Source organism: Poecilia formosa, unplaced genomic scaffold (assembly GCF_000485575.1).
Source record: "Poecilia formosa unplaced genomic scaffold, Poecilia_formosa-5.1.2 Scaffold259, whole genome shotgun sequence".
NCBI lineage: Eukaryota > Metazoa > Chordata > Actinopteri > Cyprinodontiformes > Poeciliidae > Poecilia > Poecilia formosa.
Window position 1 is genome coordinate 2,472 of NW_006800198.1, and position 12,302 is coordinate 14,773.

The 12,302-nt window shown below is 36.9% G+C and overlaps 1 protein-coding gene across 1 annotated transcript in view; it reads right to left on the reverse strand.

Moving 5' to 3' along the window:
- Positions 1 to 3,624: 3,624 nt before the first annotated feature.
- Positions 3,625 to 12,302, reverse strand: part of LOC103150637 (syntaxin-binding protein 5-like) — an 81,603-nt gene continuing 72,925 nt past the window's right edge. Inside the window, exons 5-6 of the mRNA XM_016680848.1 lie at positions 11,541 to 11,675; positions 3,625 to 3,814 (exon numbers count right to left, since the gene is read on the reverse strand). Of these exons, the coding sequence (XP_016536334.1) occupies positions 3,640 to 3,814; positions 11,541 to 11,675 (310 nt within the window). The 3' untranslated portion in view covers positions 3,625 to 3,639. The remainder of the gene's footprint in view (positions 3,815 to 11,540; positions 11,676 to 12,302) is intronic.

Below are 12,302 nucleotides of genomic sequence, written 5' to 3' on the forward strand. Positions count from 1 at the left end.
AGCATCTCCAAACCTCTAAGACAAATTAATTAAAGATTGAAGTGGTTTTATTTGGGATAAGATAATGCAAGAGGTCTAAAAACTTTCAGATATTATGTGGATAAGATGAAATGTTCTTCCGTCTAATCCACCAAAGATAAGATAAATCCAGGAGATCACTGGATCTCCTGCTGACCAGTGAAAGTCCAACTGGTGGTGGAAACGCTCCCCTGAATACGCCAGATTGTAAAATAGTGTACCGAGCCGCACTGACCCTAGAAATGAGGCATCACACTGTTAACTCCACCATGTTTGTTGTTTTTTGATGGAAACAAAGGAATCCCAATGACTGTACAGTTTTTTTTTTAATCACAGATATTGTACATATTTATACTGTAATATATATCACATGTAAAACTACTTCAAAGGAAGGTAGGACCTTTTGGACCTGAAACAACACCTAATTTCTTCTCCACATGTATGGGTACAAAATTCTGCACGCACTATACAAAAGGTAAGAGCAGATTGATGCCGTCTGATCACAGATGACAGGAGAAGGAGATCAGCGGCGCTGGGAGGAGCACAGACAGCGGGCGGAAATGGCTCTCCTGCTGAGCAGACACACAGTGTGACATCTCAAATATGGAAATGGGCGTGTGAAGCTGAGAATAAAAGCTGCCCTTAAGAAACATCCTGCAACCTTGACGTTTTACATTAGCAACATCGAAAAGTAAAGGAGAATGAAGACACACTGTCAATATGCAGATAGAGAATCAATACTGCACAATATGTTCTCAGAGGTATGTGATGTTTGACAGCAGACCTAATTTAGCATGATGAATGGCTGTTTACCGTGTTTATATCAGTTTGACTTTGAGATTGGAGGCAAGTTGTTGACGTAATTCAGACTGTCTGAAAATTCAAAGAAACCGTCGCAACAAACGCCACGGCGGTCCAAGTAGGCAGACAGAACTCAATGTCTGGGAAGTCCACATTTTAGAAAACAGCCAAATAAACTGGGTGCAAATTTCCAAGGGCAAACTGACACCAAAAGAAAAAATAAATAAAACAGAACCCGATGACAAGAAAGCACACAATTCTTTCAACTGTTTGTAGATGATTTAGCAAGTGTGTCTGACGCGCAGTGAGCATATATGCACAGCAAAGGTAAGGACAAACAGATGACAGCTGTAGGACAATTGACTAACATGGAAAATGTGTTGTTTTAAGCAAACACAGGAAATTACTGTAGCCGAACCACACAGGAAATATCCCATCTACACAGGAGATGGGAGTACAAAAAATTTTAATTTGAAAAAGAAAACAAAAACAGAATAGAAACTCAAAGCCAGCTGCTGTCATTTTGAAAAGAGGATAACACTACAGCAAGAGGGAAAACTGAACTGACTATGCAGTAATTTTCTTTCCGCTTAGTGGAGATTTCATCAGCTGAAAACTCATTATAGGAAAAAAGCATTAGAATCAAATCAGTGTGCCAGAAAAAAATTTGCTCTCCACAAAGCAAAGTATTTTTTTTTTGAGTCAGACTTGTCATTTTCAGACATCTATATTCAAGAACAGACAGAGGCTGTTACTGGTATGATAGCACACCAAAGTGTTGAAGTTAGTTTCAAAATTGTTACAATTTCCATCAAACCATGCCTACAGTTTAAAGTTCTCTAACGAGATGCCATTCACTTGGTTGAACGAGAGATCCTACGCTTTTCTCTTGCTTATAAGGAGCATAAATTCACCTGCACAGCCATGCAACTCCATCACTCCTGTAAAGGTAGAGCAGTTCTAAAACTAAAGTTTGCAACCTAGAGGCATGTCTGTAAAGCTGCAGACTTCCAGTTGTCTACCTGAGCAGACAAGCCAACTACTTATCAGATAAACCTGACTAATAAATGAGGATGAGCCTGCTACAACCCAAGTGTTTCTATATAAAGAACCCAAGGACAGCAGGGTGTGACTGTATCCGAGTGTATTCATGGTGTTTATGATTGTCTGCTTTCATCCTCAGACTGCCGGTGTCTCCTGTCTGAAATCTGACAGAACATTTCTAAGACAGCAACAGAGAAGCATTGCTGTGGCTAAAACAAACTGAGGTCTTTATTTTTACAAGTACAGCAATGCTGCCTATGACGTGTATTAATTGTTATTCTAATCTTGATGGGGACAGATACAAACAGTAAGTGAATGCAGGTGAATGAGCTGTTTCATGTACTTGAGAAGCAATTCAAATAATAAAATTAATTATCTACGGACATCTAATAGAGGTAAATCTATCTCAGTCACAAGAAATGCATTCAATTTAAGGTGACTAAACAAAAACAGAAGGTCATTTTAAAGGTTGTACTTTTTGTAACAGATGTTCACTGTAAAATCTGAAGTGCTGCTTTAGCATACCAATAGCAAGTGGACAAATTCTGCAAACCAGAGAGCAAAGAAACAGTGGGAACCATAAAGAGACAGAAATTATATTTTTATATTAAATAGAAGAATAAGAATATTTACTGTCAAACAAATACATGGTAGACCAATTCTACAGGAGAGGTAACCATAAATGACTGCTGTTATCTGATGCAATGAAGAAAAATAGAAAAAAGCAGGAATAGATGTTGATTTTCTATTGTAAATAAAAGGATTTAGATCATTTTACATATTTATGCTTTAAGTTATTGAGCAAATAACCTGATACTGCGAAACTTATTTTATCGCATAGTTTCCCATTGGGCCATGAATAACTAAGAAACACCTTTGTGGAATGTAAAATTACATTTCTGAGCACAATACTTGACCAAATTAAGAATTTAGAATTTATCTTTAAGTACTTCTTTGGTTGTAGGATTTTATTGAAAGATTGCATCTGGGCAAGACTTTAATCCAACACCTATTGTTATGGAGTAAATAAGAAGCTCAAGCTATCATTCAAAATGAAAAAAAAATAAAGCAATCACATATTAACACAGCACAACAAATAACATGTTTAAATTTTGTTTTGAACCTAAATTGCATATTTATTATAAAAGTTTAATTTCTTGGAGTCCAGCTCAGACGCCCGGCCCCTACGGAGGTGAGTGTCAGATAAATCACAGCTATGCATCTTGAATGGAGGAGGAAAGAACAGCCAGGCTGCTTTTCTTGGTAGAAAACATGTTTTCTCTCTAAATCCAATCACCTGCCCAGTGTTTTCTTGGACATGCCTGCTCTTTTCTAAGCAGTTCACAGCAAAATCTTTCCAGATGGTTCTCAGTGACTAACCATCTGGTGCATCAGGTCAAGCAGCATGAATATATCTATATATGTGTGTGTGTGTATATATATATATAATTATATAGAGAGAGATTTAACTGCAGTGTTATTGTAATGTGGATACATTTTCTGAATGCAGAAACGCACCTTGTTAAGTCTGCCTGTATCCAAATTATTCTAAGTTTATTGTAGAACTTAATATGCTGCAAACTTTCTGTAAAAACTACCCCGCATGACACTCTGCAGTCCTCCTTAATTAGGATTGAAATACAAATCTGCTCAAGCAGGTAAAGCCACGCATTCTTTGCACTTCTATTCTTCTGTGAGCATAAGTTATAAGACGAGAGGAAAAAGAAGAGAGCAAACACAAAAGTCGAAATAAAAGGCATACCAGGGGATGTGGGGTTAAGAGAAGTTTAACAAAGAGTGTAGCAGTGGGAGAAGGAAGGAGCCACCAAGAGTTTGAGTAAAAGAAACCAGAAGATGTTGCTGATTTTCTGTTGTCCACCTACTCACCTTGCCTTCGTCCTTTGGGCTGTCACTCAGATGAACTACAGGACCTGGGTGAGTTTTAGTTGATCTAAGATGAGAAGAAAGATGATGTATGAAACACAGACATCTTCTGTAGTGCTGCAAAAACAACATTACAGGATAACGTTCCCCCTCCCCCCCCAGAATCAAGTAATTATGTTTGCATTTTTTTTTTCTTTTACCTATACAAGCTGGAGTACAAGTGGTTGCTAAAAATGAGGTAAAAACTATTGCTGCTAAAAACTATGACATTCATAGGCATTCTCTGGGGAAAAAAATAAATAAATAAAAAATTACTGATATTTAGAGAGCACTGAGAGAAAAAAAGCAGCGAGGGGAGCACATATGCACTTTAAAAGGTGGTGTGTTATAACTGTAATTTTCTTGTAATAAAAATCCAGCTGACAGCTACATTTAGTAAATTACCCTTTTGTGCAGTAATACATGTAATGTGCTTTCCAGAGTGCATTTCTTTTTATTACGTGCCAATGAAAGCTGCACAGTGACATGCAATCTAGGAACCATTTACACCTATGTTCTGGTTCCCATTATACTGTCTGAAATACAAAAATGATGCACCAAGATTTGGTATATTTAACCTAATAATAATTGTACCACTTTATACACTGATCTAAATTGGGGCACTTTGCATAATTAACTAAACGTACATTTCCTTGCAAGCGTATAAGGAGACCTTTGGCTTTTTCCCATATTGTTACATTACAATCAGATATATTAGAGTATTTTATTGGGATCTAATGTGAGTGACCAACATTAACAAGCATGTAGTTGTAAAGTAGAAGGAACATAGTCGATATTTTACAACAAAAAAACTGAAAGAAAATGGATTGGTGCATGTGTATTCAGCCCTGTTTAGCAGCAAAGAGTGACCTGTATGTATAAAAAGCTAAAGCTAATGTGCAAAGGCCTCAGAAGATTTTGGAGAGCATCAGGAAACAAACAATGTCACGACTTTAGCTGCATGTTTAGTATTACTGTCCTGCTGGTAGGTGAACCTCAACCCAGTCAAGTCTCTTTTTTTGCTGCATCTAACAGGTTTTCTCCCAGGATTTCTCTTTGTTCAGCTCCACACAAATCCCCATCTACTCTGAGCAGCTTGTCTGTCCCTGCTAAAAAAGCAAACCTATAATACTGCGCCGACACCGCCATGTTTCACAGTGCAGATGGCGCGTTCAGGGTAGGCTAAAATGTTGGTTTTCCACCAAACAAAGAGCTGTAGATGTTAGATGACGGTCCGTTTTAGCCTTTTCTGATCAGAGAACCTTCTTTCACATGATTTTCACGAGCCCCTCATTGCTTGTGGAGAGCTGCAACTGGGTCTTTTTATAGCCTTTCAACAGCAGCTTTTTGCTTATGAATTTTACATAAAGGTGAGATCTTTAAAATGCAAGTACTTGGTTTACCCGTCAACAAATCTACCCAGTCTGTTGAAACGGTCCTTCAGAGTAACCGACCATTTGGCTGCTTCTTTGATTAATGCTCACCAGTGTAGGTGAATGACCATCTCTTACCATAGACCTATTCAATCTTTCTGATGATAGTTAGAAAATCTCTATGGATTTTTTTTCTGCTTTCTCCACAATTTTATCTCAGTTCTATCAGTTATTTAGTCTTCATATTGTTTTTCACCAACAATCTCTGACAAACTTCCAAGGCCTTAAGAGGAAAAGTACTGAGTTTACATTAAATTAACTATTTGCTCATAATCCCACTACACAAGTGCTCCACAACAAAAACACATAAATTGAAATACTTACTATATACTGATCTACACCTTTTCATAAAGGCTAAGTAAATCACCTGCCATAACTACCTGCTCACAGATAGACATCCATTAGGGTCAACTGATGATACAAAGTTATCTTAGAGTTTATTTATGAAAAAATATTGACGCAGAGGAAAAAATGTTCTCTGTACTTATTGGATTTTCCATGGCCATGACTCAGGACTAATGCTTGCTTTTGTATACAGAAGGCTGTGCTCTTTGGCTGCTGAAAGCCTTCACACTGAAGAGTCGGATATGAGAATTTCAGGTGGGTTGCCAAGAAATTAGTGACTTTGTGATTAAGTTTTTTCCGACAACTGCCAAGGCCAAGCTTTGAAATTTGTACAAAAGTAAAGCAGCAGATAATAAGCCAAAAGATAAAAAAAAAAAAGATTAGATTTATGAAAAAATGCTTGCTGAATACAACTATGAAGAGGATAAACAACAGGCTAAAAGGTTGAGAATTTCTTTAAAAACATGTTGATTTGGCTCTAACAGACAAGAGTCTTTAATCATGTAGGTGTGTGTGAATCCTGATGTGATCATGGAGTTTTAAATGTAGACATTTAAGGGGAATCTTCTCAATCTGGGGGACTGAAATAGTCCTCATAGTTTGTGCTTAGTTCCTTTGGTGTTTTAACTTTGTTTGCTCTGTTACTGACTTTGTTTCCATTGTTCTGCATTTTTACCCCCACACCTGCTTCCATTTAGTATCCATCACACTTGCCCCTGTTCATCTCCCTTAGTGCATTCAGACTGTCACTTCTGCCTCAGCCATGGTGCAGCTGTACGTGAGAAAACCAATGGGATTTGCTAATTGTTGTGGTCAGCATTCAGGCTAATTACTGTAAGTGATACAAGCAAATAACTTACTTTGAAAAACACTTTTAAGTCAAAGCATACTGGCCCACTTCATCTGATAAGAGGACACTGAGACAGTAGAAATGCTTTATAACAGATATTTTTGCTACTCTTCAGTTTGCTAGCTCAGCAAGTGTCTGTCATACAGGAACAAAACAAACATCTTTGTAAAAGGTAATCTCTCTGCTCACTTGCAGAGTTTGCTGGCATTGGGGCCATTTGAAGAATAAGTGAACAAGTGTTGTTTTTGTTCATCTTACCTACATAACTTAGGCAGTTCAAGGTCTGCTAACTGTCCAAACCAAACCTCAGACTTCAGGAGTTGTTCAGGTTGGCAATTCTGATTTAGAAGTCACAATTTATGATTTCAGAGTAACAACAAGCATTCGTTTTACAGGTTTTTAGTTCTGCGAGTGTCCTCCTTTCATTTCACTTTTTTAATTTTTCACCCTTTTTCTTAAAATTTTCCTTTTTTATTTCTTAAATTAATATATTTTTATATGTATAACACTTTGTCACTACTTAATATATAATTGGGCCCTGCAACCAACTATTGCTGTTTATTACAGGAATTGTCTCATCTGACGGCACCCTGTGGAGTGCCTTGACAATGGGAGGGGTACCGTATTTTCCAGACTATAGAGCGCACCTCACTATAAGCTACACCCACAAAGTTTAAACTACATATCTAAAGCCGCACTGGGCTATAAGCCTGTGGTATCTCCGCTGCTCTCGGTTTTCCACAAGGATGCAGCAGAGGGCTGCAAAGCGGAGGGCTGCGTCCTTAATAAATCTGCTATTAAGGACGCAGCCTTACATTGCCAACGCCGAACCATGGGTTCGTTCACGCCAAACTTACATGCAGTGGCTCTATTTCCCCTCCTGTACTGCCAGATCGATAGCCTTCAACTTAAAAGCGGCATCATATGAACTTCTTCGTGTTGTTCCCATGATGAGGGGGGTATGAGTTTGAAAACATCGTTGTGCCCGATCCTAGCATGTGCTTGTTCTAAATGAAAATCAGCACTCTCTTCTTTGATTTCCAATGTTGACTTCCAATGATTCACTTCCTGCTCATGCGCCCCCTGGCGGTTGAAGAAAAAAAATCACAGAAAAGCCGCACCGGGCTATAAGCCGCATGGTTCAAAGCGTAGGAAAAGAGTAGCGGTTTATTGTATGAAAAATCATAACATAAACTGAAGGCCATGATGTGATGGTACCTCAACATACACAGGAGTGATTTTCCTTTTTTTCCCAGCTAAAGTTTATCACATAAATTAATGAAAACAATTAAATGTTACATAGTGGCTTTGGTTGTCAACACTCATTTAATTTCAGCATGAGACAGTATTGCTAAGCTCCAACATTAATTTGTAATTGTTTTGTTATGTTTGTTTTCAGAAGTGGAGAGGATCTAAGGCCACAATAATTCCTCCATGTACCCAATTAAAAATAATCTCTAAAATCCCCTAGTTAAAGATATATAAAAAAACATGAAACAACCAGCTAATGAAGCTACTGTATTATAGATGAACTTTAACATATATTAGTTACGTTTTTAATTGAGCCTTATATGCTCAATTAATAGCATAATAAATAATAAATTTTTTAGCTGATAAATAACTTATTATTTATCAGCCTTTACAAGTTAAATATTATGATCTATTTTGTAATGGTTATTTTACATTTAGTTTGGTCTTTTTAATGTTTTTGTTTTCACATTTCCATGTTTCATTTTATTGTGTTGTCACAACTTGTCTAGTATTTTACTTTTTTGATTTTTGTTTCAAATGTGCTTAACTTGGTGATTCCATGTGTGCGAATAGGATGTCAGTATCTTTATAATACATACAAAACTCATGTCTTACACTCATTTGAATAAAATGTTCTCTTCAAATAAATTTAAATTAATTTACTGACTGACTTACTGACTGATTCTTAACCACAGAAATGTCCGTTTATACTTTTTGACACCTTGTTTAACCAGCCAGCCTTCTGACTCGTCGTACTGCATAGCCAGAAGCCTTAAATAGAATAAATTAACATAAAAATTTAAAATTTTGATTTAATTTCTGGCAATGTATTGTGTAAGAACTAAATTTGTCCAGATGGCTTTGTCTAATGAACAGATTACCATATCAGTCCTCCTAAAAGCTTTTAAGAACGCTGCTGGTGTCCCAGTGTCTGTTGAGAAATGGTGTTGCCAAAGAAACCAGCAACTGTTAAACAATGCAGCATTTTGTGGCCTTGGGAATCAAAAAATGGAAATAAAGCATGCCCCAGCACATGCTGGAAAGTGAGAGGAAAGGAGTGGATTTAAATAGATATTGTAAGTATTCAATTATTTTCAAACAAATGTCATGCAAGGACATGTTTATCTCCACCAGGTCCGGCGGAACCATGGCAACCAATCATGGTTAGATGAGGGTAAATAATCAAAATGACAGCTGAAAGGGAGCTAGACAGGGCAGGAAATAGTCAGCAGCAAACATGTCAAGAACACAATACATTCACACAACCACATATATTTATTTTATATCCCATGTGAGAAGGCTTCGCTTCAGGTTGCCCAGCATGTGACGTATATCTAAAGCATTCAGATTTGGATGAAATGGCTGAAAATAGATCATTTATTTTAGAGGAAAACACTGTTTATGGTTATAGATGTTTTGATTTATTTAGATTGAGAGGGATTTTGTAAAAAGAATAGCGTTAGACAGTCACTGTGCAGGAAGTCGTGGTAGAATAATAACCATTAAACTCAACTCAAAACATCACAGAAAAAAATGACAGACATCATACTTTTTCATAAGAATTGATGCAAAAAGAAATGTACTTAGACCTTTGCAAAGTGCATGATTTGACGCTTTATCTTTAAAAACCCAGTCAAGACAGTAATCTTTCTACACCCTCAACCTGACATGAATTATATTTTATGTGGCATGACCACTTTCTTTCTCTTTATTACAGCATCAGGAAGTTGCTGAAAGCCTATTGTTTGTTTTCACTATCCTTGCAGCACAAAGCTAGACATGCCAGTGTTGATTACACAATGCAAGGCGTAAACACAATTCCACTTATTATTAGGATCTATAACATGTAGCCGAGTGAGCTGCTGTGTTCTCCCATTCCTCCCCGCATCTAATTTTTTACATCTCATTTTGGAACGAATTTCCTGGAGATGAAATTGGGCATTAAATATGTTGCAAAGCTATTTGAATTTCAATGAGAGCCAGGTCCTCCCATTTTGGCGCCGCAGTCCCTGTTGGATTGTTGCTATAACAGACTCTTTTCAAGAGTGCACACTTCAGTTTGAATTAAATTAATCCATCTGTGAACGGGTGTTACACAAACAAACACTCCGAGCGCACAGACAACACACAAAAGTGTGAGTAACATGTACATGTTACTCACACTTATTTGAAAAAGTCTGAACAATTTCTCTCCTGCTCACTAAATGATCCACAGTTGAAAAAACACAAAGCCCTGGCTCATCCTTATTCATGTTCTGTGGAAAGCGTTCCATTACAAACAATGAATTTCCCAAGTCCCTCTGTATACTGATAGGAGAAGAATGATTATCTTCTGGTTATACTTCTCATGAACTCTAGCTTAGAAAGTGCTGGGAAATGTAAAATATAGAATAGATTAGTTTATGTTTAATAAAGAGAAAATGATTCTCCACTGAGGTGGATGAATGCCCTGCTGCCTCATGAGGAACAATAAACAAACTAGTGACATTGTCAAATCTGTTGTTCTTTAAAAACTGTCTTTGGGTTTTTATTTATTTATGATGTGTCCATAATCGTTAAATATGTTTGCATCCCCACAGTTGAACAACGCCTTACTGAGTATTTTGATAGCTGGTGGTTTAAAGTTTTTTTTAAACCACCAAAGTATTGCAAAATTACTTATTTTGCAATAAGTAATTTTGCAATTACTTATTGCAAAATAAGTAATTGCACACCTTGAACTTTTTCACATCATATTACAACCATAAACATAATTTTTTTAACTGATTTTTTTTTAATAATGCAAAGTTGTGCATAATCATAAAGCATTAAGATAATGGTTCAAGGTTTCTTAATACATATATCTGAATTAAAAATAAAATGTTTTGTACTATACAAATAAACTTGACTCGACTTAATTATGGCCAGGGACAGAAAATCCTGATGGGGTCAGTCATCCAACCACAAACTTGAACTGTTTGAAAAGAAATTATTTTTGCTTTGTTTCTTCCAGATCTACAAAAGAACAGATTAACAACACTCGGCGTCTAACACCCCAGCCCTGCAAACTGATTGGCAGTCAGGCCTCCCACACAAACACATCAGTGTTAAAACTGCTCACTTTAGTTTGGGCTGACATACAACATGGTTTGTAAAAAGACTTATGACTGACACTGCGGCAGGGTGACTTGTCAGGGTAACACCAGAAGAGTGGCACATAGGTGGGTGAAGCCAAGAAAAAAATGGGCGTACAATGCAACTGAGCGCCAGTTGTTTTCTTGTGCTTTTAGTTGTCAATCTGCAGCTTACTGCATGTAGGCTGCCAGTCTGCACAGCCAGCCGTACACAAACAAAAGTAAATGTCAGATGAGTAAACCCTTGCATTTTAAGTAACGATGACTCACAAGATTATTAAATATTAGTTTAAGAAAAATGTACTTAATAATGAGTGCACTTTAGGCTGGTTTGTATATTCATGGTGTACTTATTCTGTGGGTGTATGAGATATGTAAAGTGAGATGAGTTAGAAAAAGAGGTTAATATTATAACTGCTATTTTTAATAATTATTTTCATAACTCTGTGTGGTCACTTAACTGCCCAGTATGCAGTCACCAGTAACAGCTCCTAATTTTAAAAAGTAATTTTATGTCACAAGATGCTCAACAGCAATTTAGCTAAATTTAAAGGTCTTGAATGGCTGCCTGTTTTTTTTTTAAAGCCAAAAGCAAAAATATTGTCATTTACAATCAATACTTAGCAACCAACAAACCACCTTAACCATTACTGTCTCCAGCTCCACATGTATCATTATCCTAACAATTAAAAAATCTCTGCTGACACCATAATAACAATGTTATCACCGTTAACGGTGGTGTTTGAAACGCTTGATACTTACAGTTCTATGGCCTTGTTCCACATGATGACATATCCAGACAAAATAAAAGACTCAATGTTGACGATGTGTGTGTTTCCACGCTCCGTCCCCACGTACAGCCATTTACTCTGAAAGGGCAGGTGGCAAAAGGTGATCCTGGGGAACAAAGGGTGGGACATTGACCAAGGGTCAGAAAATCAGACAGAAGGGTAAAAGTCTGTAAGTCAATAACATGACTGACAGTAGTTTTTACTGGTCCAGTTTTGTTGGTCTTTATTGTAATTACATCTATAAGAACCCACAAAAAAGCAAGTTTAACCCATTTCCTTTCAAATAAAAACTAAATTAAACAAATCAGCCTTTAAAGGTAAATTATTATCACTTTCATTATTTTCAAAGTAGATTAAACATTTTTTAAAAACCATTAAAAAAAACCATGCAATTAAAAATCTGTTTAGTTTTTTGTTGGATTAAAAACAAAAGAAGTGACTGAGCACATTTTCTACAAAGACCATCTGGGAAGGAACTGTTGCTGAATTCTGTGAAAGTACAAATGCAGTACAAGTGTCTTTTGTCTGTACAACATGTTAGCTGATCTGCACTAAACGAACTCAGACTTGAGCTGGAGACTTCTCAATTCACTACTTTAGTCCTGGTGTATGCTACACTGATGCCAGAGTTTGACATTTCCAGCTGGACATCATTAAATGGTATCTTTCACCTGCCTTTTCAGTGACCTTGTGCTGGCAGTTTTTGTCTTCCATGCTTTTTTTCCCCCCCTCA